The sequence below is a fragment of the Oryzias latipes genome, chromosome 16 (assembly GCF_002234675.1).
Source record: "Oryzias latipes chromosome 16, ASM223467v1".
NCBI classification, from domain to species: Eukaryota; Metazoa; Chordata; class Actinopteri; order Beloniformes; family Adrianichthyidae; genus Oryzias; species Oryzias latipes.
Window position 1 is genome coordinate 18450802 of NC_019874.2, and position 21418 is coordinate 18472219.

Genomic DNA, 21418 nt, shown 5'->3' on the forward strand with positions numbered 1-21418 from the left:
TTTTATGGCTAACAGAGGGGTTCCTTCCACATGGAGGTGCAGTAAAACTTAAAAAATAATCATGCTATGTACATTATGTTCTTTATTCCTCCTATCGTTACTTCCAACTCTTCCAACTCTCTGATTGTGCTGGTTTGTTACATGTCCATCACTTTCCTTACTAAAACCAAAAAGCCAAGTCAGACAAGAGAGAAATATTTCCCTCCGCTTAGTGTCTTCATTCGTGCCACAATCTTGAAAACTTGTGCATCCTGGAAGTTTTTCCCATTTTCAGACCTAGTGGAATAAGCTGGATGTGGTTTCTTTGCATGAGTGACAGAATGGTGATGAGGAAGAGCTTTGCTTCATCTACATCCCTCCTATGTCCACCCTGCCTCTTTGCCTACCTCCAGTTCCTCACCAGCTCCCATCTGTCTGACACTCGACACACAGTCAACCTGTAGTAGATGCACATGAAGAGCACTGAAGCAAATTTAAAGAAAAGCACAGCTTTAACAACACGAGATGTGATATCACTGGTCCCTGAGTCAGAAAAACTGCAAAGACAGGGAGGCACGGATGAATCCAGGAGGTATAGAGAAGTGGGGTAGCACATAATTGGAGAGGAAAGTAAACAAGATGAGAAAAAGAGAGTCGAGGGACAGGGGCTAATAAAAGGGAAGGCGGAAGCACAAAGGCTGACATTGCATATTTGTGCTCAGTGGGAGGTCTGCAGTGTTGAAACATCTCTGAGGTGTCTTTGTTGTGTAAAGTACTTTAAAAATACAAGCCTCGTGGGTGAAAATGTTTCTGTCTGCTGCATTGAACCAAAGCTTTTTACTAAGTAATATTATCAGTTTATTTTACCCAAGATAAGGCTCCCATACCTGAAGAGAAAGTGCCCAGCAACCTTTTTAAACCTAAAAAAATAGGGGTATATCGATTCATTTTCACAAAGATTCGATTTGATTTATAGTCGATATTGGTACATTTTAAACAATCCGATTTGATCAGATTCACTGTAAATTGAATATGTGCACAAATAAACAAGTCAACACAAATTAATGACAAATCCATTCACATTTTTGTTTCCTAAGGTTCATCCCAATGCTGTTATTCCACATCAAAATATTCCAAAGGGAACATTATTAGAACATTTTACCACACTTTAAGGTCACATGTCTTTGCAGAAGTCATTGTTTCAACACAATGGACTGAAATGACGGCTTTATTTATTTTGCTGCATTACGTGTGTGTTGTCCACTGTGATGCACTTGGTCATTTTTACGTTATAGTAAGATAAACCTACCGTGTCTCAATCAAAATGCCATCTTCATAGATCGATAAAATCAATGTATTTCATTTTGAAACAATGGTATAAGTCGATTTAATTTACAACTTGCCTCAGAATATTTGGTTTAAGTTAATGTCTTTCCATAATTTGCACAGCAGTAATTCTTTGAATTCATGCATGCAGCTCATGTGGACATCACATTTGCACTAACAGTTGTTAAGAGTCAAGCTGAGAGCAGCATTTCTGAAGACCAGACAAAAATGACTTGTGAGTATAAATAAAGGATTACTATATCAGAATCCATAGTATTATTCATTTTATTTGAGTACAGCAGATCCAGTTAAGCCTAGTTTGGTTTGCTTGAATGTACTAATGGTGACCGACGCGGTCTAACATGCTCCAGAAATAGCAAAAGTCTGTTTTCTGTCACAGCTGAGGTAAAGCAGCAAAGGCAGCGTGTGACACATGCAAACACACACATCAGATCAGGTGGAAGCCTCAGCCAGCATCGGTACATTTTTCTCAGTTTTCATCCTCTCTAGCTTTTAGAGTTGGTGCAGCATCCCCTTTTCTTCCTTTGACCACTGACCTCATAACTCTATCTCCTACTTCTTTGTTTCCCAGCCTTCACTCTTCCTTCTCACCATAAAAGTCGCCAGACTTTCTTTCTGTCATTTTCTTTATTTTTTTTGCAACACAAGTAATATCTGCTCAAGGTCTACGTTTGCAGTCAATGCAGCAACATACATCAGTGCACACATAGACACACAGGATAAACAAGGATTTAATTTGTATGTTTATGCAAAGCCAGCATTTGCTATTCCAACCAGCAGACCACAACCAATTACAGCCAATCCAATTACTTTCTACAAGCAACAATTGGTATCAAGGAAACAATGCTCTAACAATGCTGAGATTCAAACAAACATCATACTGATGATCATGCGTGTGCATGAGTGTGCGCATGTGTGTTACCTGACCTGTAGGTTATTCCCCGGTTGGCTCGTTGTCATGTCTGATTGGCCGCCTGCCGGTTTCATCACATTGCACCAGAGACAGAAACAGACCTCGTGGCCTCTCACCCACAGGTCTCTCTCTTCCTCTTTCTTTCGCTCCTCTTCTGTCTGTTTGTCAAGCTGTCCGATTGAGACCAGCTTTGAGGCCGGCGTTGGCTGACTTTGGTTTGTGTCTGGCAGGCCGAGCTGTAGGGAAGCAGTTTGATTGAAGAGAGAACAAAGCTCACCCTGCCATCTCTGAAGCAGCTGTCCCCGTGCAAGACAGTCTCAGATGAAATGCACACAACAAACAAATCTGTGTGAATACACTAAGCGATTCTCTGACGCACACAAACTCACACTGAAAACTCACTCAAAAAGGTACCTGTGACACCTGCAAATGCATGTGCAACCACTGGAAGAAATTAACTTTTCCTTCTCCAAACCCCCTAAACAATCTGCTTATTGATTGTCTATTAACAGCTTTTGTTGTTGGTCTTGAAGTCTTAATGCACTCGGGTGTTTCAACTTGCTCTGTTTTACTGCTCCTATTTAAAATTTCCTTGTTAAGCAAGCAACTTTGATTCAGAAAAGGATACAAGATCTGGCATTTCAATAAATGTCAAATAAGTTGATCATTCCACTGCTTTCAAAGCAAAACATGAGAAATTTGTTTTAGTTTTGCTCTGTATTCTGCAAAAGGCATTGTGAAAACTTTGTTTAAACAATTGTTGACAGGAAGAACTGTAATCATTTAATCTGTGTGCTGAAGCCAGCTCAGAGGAAACAGCAGAACTAATGGATGGAGAACACTGTTGCCATGGCCTTTATCTCCTCTCCTAACACCCAACAACAGATTACTCCTAACCTCCAAGGCCCAACCAGGTATATGTGCTAAGCAAATCACTGACCGCATGAGTCGCTGCTGAAGCTTGGGTTTGAATTTCAATCATCCCAGTACTGGCAGGAGGTATGGAAAGATGGAGGCAGGCAAGCAGGAGGAAGGTGCTGATGAGAGAAAGAGCGATAGAAGGATGGAGGAAAGGAGGGGAAAGATTAAGGGGTCAGCCCAATGAGATAAGGAAAGGTACGGGATGAGAAAGGCGGTATAAAAGTGTAAGCAGATGGAGATATTTTACATAGAGGCAGATAGATGGATGACAGGGGGCCCGACAAGGGGACAGGGCAGAAAGATAATTACTAAGATAGAGAGGGAAGTAAACGACAGGAGAAAAGAGCAGAAGGGATTACCATTTTACACTACAGTGGATAGATTGGCAGCGGCAGACAGAGAGAGGCAGGACACAGGTGCAAGAGATGAGAGAAGCAGGTGATGTCAAACAGAGTCAGGAAAGAATGGGAAGGGTAGTGTTTGAAGGGGAGGAAGGACAGCGAGCAAGGCAGATAGTCCTTGCCAGAGGCGACAAAAAGTCAAATAGGAAGCATTTTTGATTCATTTCTCTGGTGTTTCTTTTTTTTCCATCTGATGTCAGGTGTGACTGTTTGTGTTGTTACACAGGTGTATTCACACACACAACAGCTCAGGTGATAGCAAAGCCTAACCAGCTGCATGCAGACACACTGCCGTCTATAAAAGGGTCGACGGTCTCCTGACACGTGCCTGAAACTAGCTGGCTGAAAGTTCTACAAACAAGATAAAGAGTTGGATCGCCAATAAAGTTCCACATCAGTCAATGTGGGCATTGTGGTTTTCAAAGACCTACTCTCAAATCTCTTAGCAGATGGAAGCAGTTCACTGGTGATTGATTGTAGCTGTCTCGGCTTTTACATTTTGTCAGAGGATCAGAGGTGTAGCATGTCGATCGATGAGGGGGAAACAGAAGAATGGATGTTTGATGTGTCGTAGTGTGGCCTTCTGGGCTTTTAGAAGTAGGTTAGTGTTTTAAAGATGTGTCAATAAACTAAATAGTCTTTTTTTTTAACTGGATCACATTTGCCCTAAAAAACAAACTTTTAGGTACGTGTCTTTATATCATTAAGAGATTTCCAGAAATGAACTGTTTGGTACTAAATTGAAGCAACACAGATCTGTTTCCAGTTTGAAACAGAACAAATGGACCAGGTTTTCTTAAAATCATGTCAAAAACACATCATGAACTGGTGGTGTTGGACACAAAATGTTGGATTCCAAGCAAGGTGGCAAAAACCTAATGACCCATGTCGACAAAAATTTGTTTCTTTTAACGTGTTCTTGGGGCACTTTTCTGATGATGGACATGTATAAAGAAAATAAATTTTCAAATGGCATTTCTGAGAACTGTATTTCTTTTTTCAAATTGCTGTGAATCAGGATCAGAGTGGGCTTAAAAAAATTAAAGAAGTAAACCTAATCCATCTAAACTTAAGTATGACAAAGATACAACCAACTGAGGGAACAAATAAAACTGGTGACACAGCAGATGACCTGATAAAGCTAAAGTGAGAACAAGACCCTTCTATACACTGAGGATAAATAGCTTAGCTGAAGACAGCTTTGGATAATTATCAGATGAAACCAGGTAAGACTGTGACCGAGGAAAAAAAACAAAACTTAAAAACAGAACATGAAAACATAACTGAAGATAAACCAAATCAAAAGACACAATCTTGACATACTGATGGCACCCATAGGGTTCGGGTCTTTCTTCTGGAGTTTATTCCACCCAACTCAACTCAGCAATGTCTTGCAAATATGTAAATTTACTAAGTAAAGTGATAGTTTTGTTGAGACCACTGTCAGAGTTGGCTTGCAGAACACAGCGTTCTAGTCCAAGGTTGCAGCACAAAATCTGTTTTTAACTGTGTATCAAACAGCCAGAGAGAGCCATTGGCAAAATAGTAATCATAAGGCATAGGCATCTTTAAAGGAGCTGTATTGCTAAGACTACTGAAGAAACCCACCTATCAGCAAAACATGGGCTGACACAAAATCTAATCAGCACAGACACATGGACATGCAGCAAGTCCCACTTTTAAAAACCCTTTTTAAATTTTCTGGTTGTCTTTTTCTATTTTGGAAATCAGACACCTTGGCTGTAACAAGTGTGAAAAATGATACTCTGTGGGACAGTTTTGTGTTTGTAAAATTAACCCTGTTGTGTTTAAAGAACTGGACTATTGAACTATTTTTGGACTTCCGTCTTAAGGTTTAAGGTAAAGCATTTTATAACACCCAGAGACACAGAAAATCCGGAATGAATAAACCTCACATTCCCTATGGGTCCATCCAACTGCCAAGCAAAGAAACAATCTCCTAATAACCCACAATTTGAGCTCTAATAACAAGAGGGCAGCTGATTAAAAAAATCCACTCAACTCACATTTTCCAGTCTGGGAATGGAATTTGGAGGCTTGTTAATTGTCTCTCAGTTTCTATGTGTGACAGTCATTATCACTTCATATAAAAATTGAATCAAAGTAAATAACTTTAATTAAGAGAGTGAAATAATTTTAGTTTGGAAAAAGTCTACACAAGTCCAACAACTTTGACATTTTTGTGCAATTTCATACCTTATAATGTGTTTTATTCAATTCAACTGACATCCAGAGTTCTTGTTTTTTCTGAATAAATGTGTGCAAATACATTCTGTTCACCTTTTGCAGTGTGTAAAAAAGGTGCAATGCACTAATACTGACAAAAAGAATAAATATGTAAAAATTAAAATAGTGCTTTAATTAGGTTTAATTAGGATGTTATACTTCTTATCAAAGGAAACCGGCTGTGAGGTTTCAAGTAAAAAATGACAGAAAACACTCATCCAGCTTGTTATTTAGTGTGGTAACACACATTCTGAGTGTGTACAACAAAGTGATGAATGTTAGATGGAACACGTCAAGGCTTATGGGTATTTAGAGCTAAGAGCTGCAGGTTACATGTTGCCTGCTATAAGAATCTGATTTTTAACTTGGATTCCTGCAGTGTTATCTGTACACATATTCACGTAAGACTTTATTTTTATTTGGCTAAAATTTGACCAAAAAAAACAGGAAAATCAAAGTATGCAAACATCTGGTTTACTTATGAGATCGCCATCGCAAACTAATTCAAAAAGGTTCTTTGGGGGCTTCTTTGTGTGGAGCAGTACAGTGCAGTGCCCATTAGCGGATTGATGCCAGGCTCACCTGAGCTGACAACTTTTAGGAAGAGTGGGAAGAAGGAAGCAATGGCTGAAGGGGCAAAGAGACGAGATAAGAACAAACCGTGTCTTGTAGCTGTCCTGTTTGCGTGTGCTTCCATCTCTGTCTGCATGGATGATGGAATATGACGCTGACTTAGTGTCAGGCTCCTCGCTGACACGTAGAGATTAAAAAGATGTGAGAAAAAAAGGGACTGACAGAAAGAAGACAGATGGATAGATTTGGATGCAGTGCTGCTTTTGCACGACTTGATTTTTGTTTGTTGAGTCTTCAAAATATGAGGATGAGAGAATTTCTTCAGCTCATGAGTTGGATTATTATCCTCATCTCCATGGGTTTCCTTTAAATTGTTCTTTCTTTTTTTCTTGTCTTCTCTCTCTGATTAGCTAAAACACTCCTCACATCAGCTTCTACCCCACAAAGTGACTTTTCTCTCTTATTTCTGTGAGCGTATAGCTTGTCTGTTGATCTCTGTAATTCCCCTCTGTCTTCCTGGGAGGTTCATATTAAATTTTCATTTCACACAATGGACAGCCAGAGATCCTGATGTTGACACAGCTTGACAGAGGTGTGGTAAAGACAATACAGACAGTGACAGTTTAGAAGCGTGGCACACATGCCACTGTGGATAAGGCACAGGATAGAAAAGATGCAATAAGGCTTCGTTTTTTTATATAAGTGAAGATTTTTTTTGGGGTTAAGTTTAAAAATTTTAATGAGCAAATTTACTCCAAACTATGTAGCTTTTCCCCCTGAATGTGCGCATGTGTGTCTTTGCCTTTTACTGCGTGCGCACTGTCAGCAAAAGTTGGCTCTGAAACTGATAAACCATTATGCACGACGTGGGAGCGCATGTTTATGTGCCATTTTGTGTGTGTGTGTGTACATGTGTGCCAGTGAGCGAGTGTGAGTTAGGTTTAATGATCTTTCTGATGGTTCTGCTGTAGCAGATATTTAGATGGATGGTCCATATGCTCTTTATGGTCCATGCATATTTCATATTCCAGTGGCAAAGCAGAGCAGAGCACGCATCGCTTATATGGCCAGGATGTTGCTCTGGGACGTGGGCAGACTTTATGAGATCTCATCCAGACCCCAAAGCTTTGTCCTCTCTGAATAGGCACCCAAGTGTAAATAAATACAATACATTTCTGAACGACACCTTGATATCTATAAACTTAAATGTCAAACTTTGCCGGCAGATTAAGGATTCACATGTCCTCCAGTTGTGTGGCTTACAACTGTTGTTGGAGTTGTGTATTTGCCACAGGGGGGGCTGAATTCCAGCTCTCTTAGGTTAAAGATTCTTTGAATCCTGGACAGGTCACTAATCACTAATTACAATTATCATGGGGCTCAGACATCAACAAGATAACCAGTATCTATTGAGTTTTGGTGTAAAGATTGAAAATACTTTCTTTGTATTTATTTTTAAACTGACTAATGTTTGTTTTGGCTCTGAATGGTTCTGAATTCATTTTAAGGTTTTACTCCGGTCCCTGTTATACAAAATCTTTTTAATGTTGTTCTAAGTTGAATTGTTTTGAAGTTCGACATCCCCATTTATTTGCATCTTCCTTCTCTTTTTTTGTAAGTACATTGGAGGCAAGTTCTATATTATTTCATATAGAAATTTAAGCATCTTAAATTCTATGAAGTCAAATTATTTCAAGATTTTAGTTTTGACAAATACAGAATGAGAGTGTTCGCTGTAAATATTAAATTGTTTTGAAGGCTCTTTTTTCGTTGTATATAGAGATAATGGATAGTAGATTTATAAGTTTCCCCAAACTTCCGGACAACATTGAAAATATGGAGACATCAGAGCATAGTTCATGTAAGGATTTTGTGTCCAGGACGTATTTAACATTGTTTATGGTTGAAATACTTTGAGAAATTTTAGAACTTAATATGAGGTTTTCCACTGATTTTAACATCAATACTTACTCCTAGAAATGTAATTTTATATTAAAATCAATTAGAAGATGAAACGAAGCAAAAAGTGTGGTGCAAAAATATATAAAACATCCAAGGAAACCTTGTTTGTTTTATTTATGTCAGCATAATTAAATTCTGATCTGTTTTGTAGTTACCGTATTTAATGCTATCATATGCGATATTTTAATAACAAAAACCCCACTTCATTTTAAGTGTCTGTAAAAAAAATTGTCCATCTCAGGTCTTTACGGCAAGAGTGAAAACAAAAGTATGTGAAAAAGATGTATTTCTTTTCTCCAAAATCATCTCGTCACTTCAGCAGCAAACAGAGTTATCCTATCATTTACCAACATCATTCAGCCCTGATGTGATCCATACATCAGTGATGGTTTCCTTATGGAAGAAGTGATTAGTCAGCGCGGACGGTGCAGTTTACTGAGGCGCTCTGACACTTAATTTTTTTCCCTTGGCTCTTCAAATCATTTTTTTGAAATGCCTTTAGTGTGGATTTTTTATGAATTATGTATTTTGTCAGCTGCATGTGTGCATCCTTAACATTTATAACACAAACAAAGAAGACAGATGGGTCACCTCTGATAAGCCGTCAGAAGGACTGATGGCTGCACTTCCTGCTGCATCCACAAGAACGCACATTTCTCTGATTTTCACGTGATGATCGGCAAGTCGCCAACCCACGAGGAGGCATATTGAGTTCATGAGAGATTGACAGGCTTGTAGAGGAAGACAGGACAGGGAGGGAGGACTTGTTGAGGGAGGGGAGTGAGACAAGCGTCAAAAAGATTGAACCTGAAATGAAAAATTGAACGCAAGTCGGATAGAAGGCCACTGATAAGGATGGAGAGACAGAGGAGAGGAGAGCAGAATAAGTAATAGTGGGGGAGGGATGTGGGGCAAGGGGGTGGGGCATAAGAGATGCTTGTTGTACTAATAGATTGTCTAGTCTGACAGAATGCACTCATGTTCTGTGGAGATTTACACGCGTTCTTGTTTACTGAAAGCAAACCATCTCATACTGAAAACAAACTGAGGTGCTAAAGCTGCCAGAAAAAATATTCTGAATTTATCTCATTGGTTTATCTTTTTTTTTTAAAGATGACTTTTTTTTAGGGTGTGTTTACACTAGAATTTGTAATTTCACTAGTGTAGGATAAATGACGATACTCTGTTCCATATGAAAAAAGAGTTTTGGTGCACCAACATGAACACCATGCAGATGGACTATCTAAACCAGAGAGGAAGCATAAGCAGGGATAAGTTAAAAGTTCAAGTGCTACTTCATGTCACACACCTGAGTGTGCAAAATGTGCATGCATCCCCCGAGGGAGAGCTGGGCTGCTGTCATGGCTGAGCTCAGGGACCGTTTGGTGGTTTGACCTCACAATTCAACCCTTAATCCTCCGTGTCAGGCAGGAAGGCCTTGGATTTAAACCCACAATCTCAGAGTTTTAAATGATCTGAGTGGCATGTATTTTTGAGTAGGAAAAAAACCCTCCACAGTGTGAATGTGAAGAAGCACAAAACAAGAGTTGGCGAGTGTCCCAAGAAAGGGCACATATTCAAACGTGCAAAGATGACGGTGTTGTAGCTACCGTAAGTTTATCTTCTTTTCTTCCTCATTAATGCCCAATAAAAACTATGATGTTGCACCATATCCTGCAGCTATTGTAACTTTGTGAAGTCTAATGTGAACCCAAACCAAATGAGGTATGATTTATGTTGCCATGCGCTGCCCAATCAGACCGAATGTACTTAACTATCCTGGGCTGAACCAAGCCTTTAATTTGTTCAAACTTGCTGCAGACTCTGACAAAGCTACAAAATGCAGTTTCAAGCAGGACCTTTTGCTGCCTCTTTGTACTGTCTTTGTCATATGCACCCATACAAGGGGTTAATCTGCATAGGTGCTGCAGGTTTTTGGGTTATCTGGGAGCGTGGAGGGTTGTAAGGGGAGCGGCCGCATCTTAACAAGTGTGTCTTGGGGTTCTCTTGTGGCTCATGCGACCGCCTTAAAGGAACGTCATGAAAATGTGACGTACGATTGTCAAGTGTGTGGTAAGTGAATCATGAAGAATTAGTAAGGATAATGTAAGTTACACGCACTTATGTCTATTGGTGATTCTGTCGTACAGGGCCATAATGCCGCACTCAAGTCATTAATAACGTGCAAGTGCTGGTGATACGTAAGTGCCTGTATGTGTCTTCAAATACCACACTCTGATGGTCTCATTTCTTCATTTCTAACAGTCAATCTTGATTTTTGGAGTGGGCCACCTGCCTGCTCTGTTCTGGTTTGCCAATGTTTTGCTCGCAGACAGCCCATATCACCTGTAAAGTTTCTACATGTTTGTAGCTACTTACTAAATTAAGACTTGGCACCAACTCATTCTTCGAATGAGCCAAATTCAACGAATTTTGTTGCTTCACTTTGACTTTATCTGTCTTGAGAATCTGAAAGGCAAAAGCATTAATGCTCTGCTGGTCTTGTATGTGCCTTTGACAAAGAATAAAATAGAAAACTCTAGGTGAAGTAGGCACAAACAAAGTTGCACTGCCTTGATTATTTTAGTCTCCATCCATTGTTTCACTTCATTGATTATTGTTTTTTTTTTTATAAACCACTAATTGAGCACTTAACTGTTAAGATTAGTCATGTGCTTCAGTTTTGCGTGCCTTCATTTCAGGCCTTTGTGACTTAGAGTGGATGAATACATCAAATTAATTCAGCATGCAGCAGTGCATTAATAGAAATATTAAAGCTCCATGTCGTCTTTTGTCTGACGGGTAGACTCAGACACATTTAAACGCTTAAAAGACTCCAGGCTGGCGCCTAACGATGTCGACCTTGTGTCTCACAACCTATGGATCAATTAATATGTGTGTGAGTGTGTGTTTGTGTGCTCTTTGTTGAATCCTTTCCCATCTGTCATTTGTTGAGATTAATAAACCTGTTTGCTCCCTTTTTTTTCAAGCTGAGCTCTAAAGAATCTTTTTTTATTCTACATTTTGATTATTACATTTATGGTATGTCACAGTATAACTAAACATTGTATTGTCTTCAAAATCATTTTTAAAGACTATTGTTTAAAAAAAAAGAAACATGTGGCTATAGTTTTATTCATTATCTGTTTTCTATTCCTATGTTGGAAAATCATTTTTGGAGTAAGGCTCTTTTGGGGAACATTGTCTTCACCACTGACCCTATTCCATCTACTGGACGTTCCCCTCGTGTATCACCTGGTTGTGCCGTACACGAACAATTCAGAATTAGTCAGTAGTGGGCTGTCAGGGGCTGCAAAACATTTCTTGTTGGCCTAAAAATTTTAAGAAAAGTACATTTAAATCTTTTTTTTTTCAAAAACATGCAAGCAGGTTTACTTTTTTTGAAAATAAGAATTGTTCTTCAGAGTCTGATCACTTTAAGTCATAGTAACACACAGAGTTTTACATTATTTGTGCATTATGGCACCATTTTTATCGAATTATATTTAAGCTTGCTTGTGTTGTGAGGTTAATGAAATCTGTATGGGGCCTGCAGAACCCAAAGAGAAAGCTGCTGTGTTCTTTAAGCAACAGAGACAGACAGTTTCAATAGCCAGCATCAAGGTTAGCTAGAAGGGTTTGCTGCAGGGGTGCCCATTATTTTGTCTACACACAAACTACCTTTAAAACAACAAGCTCCAAAAGATCTGTGTTTCGGGGCAGTCGGGGAAAAAATAAGGCACACCTCATCCACTGAGTCTCACGCTGAACGTCCAACCCTTTCTAAAGTCCTGGACGAAGACAAACACCATGGTTCTGTCCAAATTCCTTCTTTAATCCCTAACTACTAAAAAACTAAATGGTGCAGGAGGACTAGTGCCCTGGATTTGAACAACGATTCCGACACCATGCTCACTACTTTTTTTTTCTTTTCTAAACGCCAAGTATGACGTCACATATTTCCTGAAGTAAAAACCTAATAAGTATAAACATTTATGAAGACTATTTATAAATCCATTGTTTTCAGAAAATAAAAACTTGGATGATTCATAACAAATAAATTAAATACAATATTTTCAAAAAGAAAAAGTGTTCAAACGCAATGCACTGTGGTCTTTATTCGCCAATCTAGTGAGCTCTGATGCACAGCAGATTGGTGAATCTAACCCTAACCCTATTTGTTTGGGTTTTTGAGCCTCGATTGGTTGTAGATGAAAATGAAAGACGTATTATTATAGATTGTAGTAAGAAGGATTTCACTGAAGGCATAGGCGCAAATTGCATGGCCTGCCTCTAGAATTAGGTATGTGGTTTTGTTATGACTTTTTGGTTCATTTTGAAGCAAAATACTGAAGAAAAACAACACATTTACCCTAAATTGCAGTGTAAAAAGTGTTTGGCACAGTACTAGAAGATGATTTGTGATAAAGCAGAATGGTAATAAGTGGTCCTTAATTGGCCATTAGAGAGACAGAACAGAGCTGTTTGGTAATGAGGGAATGGGTTTTAGTGCAAGGCAACAGGCCCCAGAAGCCCACTCCGTGACTTCCCCTCACCCTTTCTTTTTTACTACAGTATCTCCACAGCAGGGGCCTTTTCTGTTGTCATGGTGACTAATGTTGGAAGCCAGCTGTGGTTTTTGTTTTAAGCTGCAGCCTACTTGGTTCTCCTCTTTGTCCAGCTTTACTTTTTGGCTTAGCTGCTGTTTGTGTAATGGTGTAGAAAAAACCTTTTGGTGCTTTTTTCTAGAATCACAGCCATGGGTCAAATAAAGGGTTGAAGTTTCCTCTGAGCTTTTGTTTTACCTTGTTTCAAATGTTTCTCATACATGTTGGCCAAGCTGGCTCTAAAAATCACATGGCTATAAGCAGCATAGGCTGAAAGCTGGCAGAGGTTTAAATGAACGACCCCACCCACCTTGATGTTCAAGTAGGTTAAAGTAGGTGCAAGCAGCTAAAGAATTATTTGCAAATGCTACATGACCCAGGCCTGCTTGATGGATGGAACCATTTCTCATAGCACGTTGTCCCTCTGCCTGGCAAGCGCTGTTCCCTGCCCCAGATCCCTTATTAAAGGTGGCTCAGGAGAGGAATCTGAGTAATGTTGTTGTTGTAGAGAACAACTTAGCCCTGTGCTGGAGCTTTTTTTTTTTTTTCTTTTTCTTTCTTTTTCCTCCTGCAGTCCTGATATTCAAGCCTCCAGACCCTGACCCAAACACATCAGTCAGCGAGACACTGGTGCCGCGTGACTCGGCCAGGAAGTGGGCTGAGAAAGGCAGTGAGAATCATTTCTATGCAGCGCTTTGATCAAGTTTCACTGGACACCGGTGAACCATCGGTCTGTTCGACTGTACTTACAGACGTGTGCGCGTTTGTGTTGTTGGACTTTTGTGAAGTGGCAGGGTCAGGGTTAGTGTTGTGTGTTTTGGGCGGTGAATGCTACAATCAATAGCTAGGTCAGAGGGTAATGTCTCTCTGAGTGCTGAGTCTATACACAGCCATCAGGAAGGATCACTATCAATCATGGGAGACCTTAAGGAATCTACGCTCCCCTTCTCTTTTGTGTCTCTTTACCCCCTCTGGCCTCTGAATGTGTGAGGGGATCACTGTTGCTGGCGTAAGGACTCTGGGAACACAAGCTAAGGCAGATGTAGGGAAGCAGAGGGATATAGCTTTCCTGGGAGGATTTATGGGAGCAAATTGACAGAACAAGAAGGAAAGCTGGGTTTGTATTGACACTCGGTGAATGACATCTTGGGTTTGGGAGGCAGAAGCCCTAAAGTCAAGAAGCCCGGCGAAGCGTAAAATAGGCTGTGCTGGCAATTTAGAAAATAAAGACAAAAACGAATCAATAAAATCACAAATTAAAATAATGGCCACAAGTCCTGAGCTTATTCTGAGTTTAAATCAAGAAGATTTTTTTTCCTGATGAAGCTTTTTCTGCTTGTCAACCTTTCATTTCTTCCCTGATCTCTAATGTCCTCCTTTTATGTCATTTCTTTCTGCATGGTTTTCATCTTCTGATTAAAAATGATACGTTGTATTTTCTTAAGTGTTCTGGGGAAAAAAAATGCTGATCACCTCTGTGTGATTGACTACAGAAAAGCACACAGAAACATGCTTGTGTGCATAATGGGGAGTTGTGCAGCTATCGAACGCAACTCAGGGTTAAAGGAGTAATAACAAGTGTCATTAAATTGCTTACTGCTGGTACACTGTAACAGCACACAGTCGATATCTGCAGTGCAGGATTGAGGTGGAGGTTTGGACTAAGATAAAGAGTGAAGCAAAGTTATGACTCAAAAAGAGGTAGAAAACCTAAAAAAAAGGGTGAAAGGAGCTCCTGGTTGTATTGGATTACATGTATGCTGTGTGTGAGACTGCAAGGCGAGGATCCCTGTTAGCTGTAATACTTTGATCAATTACCAATGAAGAACCGATGCTCTAGAGGTTTGAACATGTGTGTCAGAGATGGTGTGTGTGTAACCGCTTAAGGCGGCTGCTTACTTCAGGCTGTTGGACACACTCTAGACAGGTATCGATTTTAAATGAGAGAAGTTAGAAGCAATTCACTTGCTACACCCTGTCAGACAGATGTACACTCACAAGTTTCTGTTTTTCTTTTTTCAAATCTTCTTGTTTTTTATCGGCTCGTACCGAACACCAACAGAAACAGGGAAACAAGCAGAACTGAGGAGACAAAAGTAAGGAGGAGAAAGGTTGAGTAAAGAGGAGGAGGATGAGGATGCTGAGGGAAGGACTCCTGTCTGTGTTTGATGAGAGCTCTCACTGATGCCACTGATCTTTGGGAGTCTCCATTCAGCAGGGAAGCCATTCAATTATACCTACCGCTCCGCAGGTTGATTGTAGTCCCCCCCGCAACAAATGTTAGCATCTTTGTACCAAAGTGAGATGGGATTAAGATTTTGGCCTCAGGGGGCATAGTGGCTTTTAAGTCCTGATTGGCAATCATTTGTAACCCTGCTGGACAAGTTTTAATCCAGCCCAACCTTTTGGTCAACCAACAGCCCTTTCTTTGATTTCTTTAACCTTGTTTTATCTTGGTTTATATGTTGTTTTTTACTGATTATCAAGCTGTTACAGACCCCCACTGCTGACCAATCAACCACCCGTTGTTGTTTCTGTTTGATCGCTGAGTGCAAAACCAGGAACTGTAAAACTCAAGACACCTAAATCATAATTTTGTCATCTGGGAGGAAATCAGCTACTGAATTTAGGCCCCATTTTGGGAAGTAACTTTAAAAAAAAAAGACAAGTGAACTTGAATGTGGACTATTTTCTTTGCTGTATTTACACATTCTTATAGAAAATAAGAAAACATAATCCAATAAATGTTTATCATGAAAAAGAGTAAACCTCTTTGCTTTATGTTTGTAGATTTCTGAGCAGGGTTTTTTAACTGAATTGTCAAATACTTCAAAATCCCCTATTTACCGTGAAACGTTTTAAAAAACATCCATTTGAAGGTGAATGAATAGATGCTTTGGAGAAAATCTAGCTTGTCTTGTTTGTTTTATAAAAACCTACAAAAGGATTACAAGTCATTCAAAGATTGTTCATAATTTTACAATTGCTTTAAAACTAAATGGTAAATGGCGAATACTTTTATAGCGCTTTTTTACCTTCTTCAAAGGCCCAAAGCACTTTACAGTCACAGTCCCATTCACCCACTCACACACACACACATTCACACACTGGTGGCGGCTCCACTGCCGAACACTGGCGCCAACCTCCCACCAGGGGCAAATTAGAACTAGGTGGGGTTCAGTGTCTTGCCCAAGGACATTTCGACACATGGGCGGTCATCTTCCGATCGGAGGTCGACCGCCCTACCACTGCACCACGGCCGCCCCCTTAAAACTAAACTATTTTGCAAATTTCCTGAAATCTCTGTCCATATTTTTCAGCTTTACTGACTAATTTAATCTTAAAGCCTTAACTGTTTTCAGAGGGTTTTGTTCTTTTTAAACTAAGCTAAAGTTCTAGAGGCTGACTACACAAAATGCACTTTTTTATGAACTGTCTCTTCTATGTTATTTTCTTTATCGTTAATCAGGAAACCAACTTTTTCTATTTTTCTTTATGTCTTAGTCTCGACTTAATTGTAAAATACATTTTTCCAATTAAGGGGACTTAAAAAAAAGGAAAGATTAATGTGTAAAAATTTACACCAAAAAGGAAACAAGACCAAATCCAGGAAGTCACTGTTAAACGTAAAGAAAACACGTTGACAGAAAAAAGCAAAGTGAATCGAAGGGCTATACAGAAAAAACTATTTAGCAGGTGTATAGTCAGAGTTAAAGGTGGTTCAATTGTCAGTCGAACAATCAGCTGGGTGGTCAAACCCAGAAATAAAGTGAGAAAATAATGAAAGAATTAAAGAAAACCAAGATTTTCGAGTAATAAATAAAAATCACAAATCATTGCGATACTCAAAGCCCTATGTCAAGGATCTTATTACTTCTGAGCTTTTTTAATTAAATATGATAAAGGGACATCTTCAAACATTTGGTTACTTGTCATGCATTTAAATGAAAATGTGCTTTAATAAGTAACCTCTCACTGAATCAAAAAGAAAATACAAGCTTTCACCCACGCATGTTTGACGGTTCCTGTCTTGGAGAAGTAACTGCAACTGAGAACAATTTTTTGCATTTATTGTTGACTGATAAGACAACCCAGTGGTTGTGACAAACTCTTTCCATAATGAATAGTTTTGGATCTGTAGATGGATTGGCCACAGAAGAAGGAAAGCATACCCCATGCCTTCTCTATTTGTGTCCCTTTTGCTATTCACCCTCCCAAAGCAAGTCTTCTATTTAAGCAACGGCAGAAGTAATCAAGCTCTCGTTACAGAGCAGAATGATTGCTCTCTCTGTCAAAGTGTTTTATTGATGTACAGCGCTCCAAGATCCTAGGCAGACAATAGGCAGGTAGGGTTTAACTCTGTGGCATTATGTTGCTTGTGACTGATTTATATAGGCAACATACTCTCCCTATGACTCCGTCTCTGTCTCCCCCTCTGATGTGATTTTACAGTAGTGACATTGATCCAAGCCCACTTTGATCTTGCTCTTAGCTGCTGCTCCGTCTTCCTCCCATTTGCTGTCTCTTTCTCCCTGGCTGCTCCCCAGTGGGCACACTCTGCTGCTTTTAACCCCAACTACCCCCCGTCTCATCCTATAAACCTTCCTATCTTTCCCTCTATCCTGCCATCACTTCACCTCACTGGTAGATCTGTATTTATAAGTGTTCTTTATCTCTTGGAAGCCTCTGCTCAGATCCTATGAATTGTATTGCAGAGAGCCGTCGACATCTCCTTACTCACTTTTTATCAGCTTCAACTAGTATGATCTTATGAGTGGAAAATGAATGGGAAGCATATGGTGGGAGCACCAGAGAGCAATAGATTCTGACTTTTCCTAACCAGCTGTACTCTATATCTCAGCTTCTGGGCTTTGCAGCTTATTTGGAATTTGATGAAAGGCTGCCATATAATAAACTGTAATATCAAAGAAGGCAATAAAAGTTAAAAAAAAGGACTGCAGATACTGTTGGAAGAGTAAAGTCACTATTTTGTCTGTCAGATTGACCTTTTCTTTTGTATCTTTGGAAATTCACATAGGAAATTTACATATTTATTGAATTCTCCTTTGTCTTGGAGCAATTCGGAGGAGCAATATAATGTAATGAGCATTGAGATTACTCAGCAAAAGAAAGAAAAAAGAAAAATGTGACCAGCAAATAGTGTTTTTGTCCATAAAAACATCCACTTTCTGACATTCTTGTTCTTTAAAATCTTTTTTGGGAATAATCACTAAAATTTCAGGTTCTTGTCATTTATCACTTGATCATTTCGATGCCCAGATGCATCTTTATTTATAGAACAGGTTTTTATTTTACATTGCAAAGCAATATTTGAAATCATTTTTTTGGTGCACAATAAGATCAAACTAAATTTTAGGCAGTAAAAAGAACTCAATAAATAAGAGAAGAAGAAGGCATTCATCATAGAAACACATGACCTTTTATTATTTGTTATTTGGAAATTCTCAGAGTATTGCAAAATACATCAACCAGCAGTTTTCTGTGCTTTTAGCTTGTTGATCTCAAGTATCAAATTTTGTTTATGCATTTATTTGTTCTTGAAAACAAAGATTAAAAAATATACATATATTATAAAATAAACAGGCTAACTTTAAATATATTTATCTTACAGAATAAACACTTCACTAAACCATAATTGAAAATGTGCCTTCTGAGAACCGACATAAAGAAAACCAATCATATTGTAATTATTGACATTGAATACTATGTCAGCTGCTATTATCGTGCATTTTATTGTATTGTAAAAAGTCATACGTCTCAAAGTACAGATGAATGATATAAAGGGCCCTCGAAAAGATAGAACATTCTTTGCATAATGCAATAAATCTTTTTTGTGCATGCAACTGCAGGAGAGCTTATGTCATAAATGGACAAGGCTGTAGGTATGACTTATAAAAACACTGGCCTGAATGCATTTTTCATGCAGTGCTCATCTGCACGCTCCCTCCAAACTAATCTTGCTCTGAAATTGGCCACATCTGATTTCCAGATCATCCATGAGATGAAACCAAAACACATTAAGCTTCTTGAGGTTTCTTATGCTGCTCATACATCTATTTATTTGCCATTGAGACGGTAAAAAGGAACGCATGTGTAGTCTTGTTTGTGTGCATTTGTGTGCTCGGTTCCATAAAATAAAGGGTTGCCACAGAGAATTATTGGGCTCATTGTCGCATAGAAAGGCAGGCTTGCACACGTGCACATGCACGCATGATTGGAAGCTGCAGCTTTCATCCTAAAATAGTGATTTACTTGAATTTTACTCAAGATGCTCTGCGTCCTTCCGTTCTTTTTTCCATTCATTATCCCTTCATCTCAGGAAACTTGCCTTTTGTTTTGTTGTGTGAACTAACCAGCTCTTTGTGTCTCTGTCTGCTACATTCAGACTGCTCATTCACTCCGTCTGCACTCACACCTCCCTGACTGAAGCAAGTGAATCCCTCACTCATCATCTCCCCGGTTTGCATTCCCTGTAAATACGAAAAAGGCGTGTTTTTTCTTCCAGTAATACAACAGAAAGTAAATTTCTTCTTCCGGCTAAATGATGTAATGAGAGAACATTAGAGGAGAAGAGATGAGAGCAGAGGATGAATGTCTAACAATTAATCTTGCTTTTCTGTTACTCTCAGAGAGAGATGAGAGAAATGGAAAGCTTTGAAAGGCAAATTCAGGAATGATTTTGAGCTGGCTTTGAGAAGTAATGGAGAGACGGAGACATTGGCAACAGAGTTTCGATCGTCATTTAATAATTGAATAATAATCTCCCTGGAGACATGACCTAGAACTGGCAGAGTGGGAGAGAGGCGGCCTGACGATGAGGCACTGCTGCCCCCTTGTGATTTTGTGGTGTCACCGCCGGTGAGTGAGCTGGTGGGCACATGCTCATCGGTGTGTGTATGATTTACAACCATGATCTATCTGTGTCACACTGATACGGGCCTCATGCCTGTGATGAGGGGGGAAAGACGGCTTTAGGATGTCAGGAAAGATTTCATTTTGTCACACACACACAAATAAGTCTATCCACCCCCAGTCACAGAATCAGATCCTATCTTCTTGTCATGCTGGCTCTTTTTTAAGGTTGACGCTGATATATGAGCTTTGGAGGGGTGGGGAGCTGTTGCCAAGAAGTTGACGGCTGACGCGCTCGCTGAGTTGTGCTCTGGCTGATGAACGAGCAGCGGGGTTAGGGGATAACTGCACCAAAAGGAGAAGCTTGTGGCCCTGGGATATTGAGTCCATCCTGAAGAGCCAACTCTGCAGTCTCTGTGTGCATCAGCCACAAATACACACATCCACTCCCACACAGTGATATTATTAACTCACCAACACTCAAAGAGTTGTTTGACGGCAGGTGAGCTCTCTAAAAAGAAAGGGGCAGTGCAGTGATCTGAGGTGTTGTCTTGGCAGTGAAGACTGATGAGTGCACGTGTGCCATCCAAAGTTAGCCCATTTCACATCATCCATTGAAGTGAGACTTGTCGCGAAAATACCTTTTGTTTAAATTAACGTATTATCTTTTAAGTGTGTCGACGTTAGTGTATGTTGCAGTCAGCTGGAGCTAAAATAAGTTTACATTTTATCTCCCAGCCAAACGGAAGTCTCAGTTGTTGTCAAACTAGCTGCAGAAACGTCATAAGACACAAATGGAAGCAGAAAAGGTCGCATAATTGGAAATTGATGTGGCCATTTCTATATATATGAATATCATTTTGAGTGTTTACCATAATTCTAATATACTGTTTGTTTGTCCAGTCTGCGCAGGGAGGGGTTCACCATGCAGGTGAATGTCAACGATTACCTGGACATCTACTGTCCCCATTACAATGACAGCCAGCGCATGGTGGGCACCGGAGAGCAGTACGTCCTCTACATGGTCAGTTACCGTGGCTACAGGAACTGTGATCCCCAGATGGGCTTCAAGCGGTGGGAGTGCAACCGGCCGCACGCTCCCCACGCACCCATCAAGTTCTCGGAGAAGTTCCAGCGCTACAGCGCCTTCTCTCTGGGCTACGAGTTCCACGTTGGCCACGAGTATTACTACATCTGTGAGTGCAAACAAACCAGAAACTCCATCATTACTCTTTAATATAACCATCCACAAAATTCAGAATATAAAAAATTGCTTGAGGTGGATGTTTGTTAGGTAAATTCGAAAGAAAAAAATATGCATGAAGAAACCAAAAAACTTTATTTTAACGAAATGAAGTTGCCTAGTTTTGATAAATGTTTATCTTAGATTTGCCCAAACTCAGTGCTCGTGTAATTTCAAGGTAACAAATTGCTGCATCACATCTAATCACATCACCCCGCTGTAAAGCAGCCTCATCCATTTTTGCTGACTGCTAATTAGATTAACTCACAACACTTTGTGCCAAAATGACACTGAGTGAGTAATGAACTTTTAGTTTGACGGAAAACCTTTCAGAAAGCGTTATCGGGCTGCA

The 21418-nt window shown here is 39.7% G+C and overlaps 1 protein-coding gene across 2 annotated transcripts in view; it reads left to right on the forward strand.

Annotated features, from left to right (window-relative positions):
- efna3 (ephrin A3) overlaps window positions 1-21418 on the forward strand; it is a 56173-nt gene that overhangs the window by 24631 nt on the left and 10124 nt on the right. For both annotated transcript variants that reach the window (XM_011485296.3, XM_011485294.3), the window contains exon 3: window positions 20727-21019. In XM_011485296.3, coding sequence (XP_011483598.1) covers window positions 20727-21019 — 293 coding nt within the window. The remainder of the gene's footprint in view (window positions 1-20726; window positions 21020-21418) is intronic.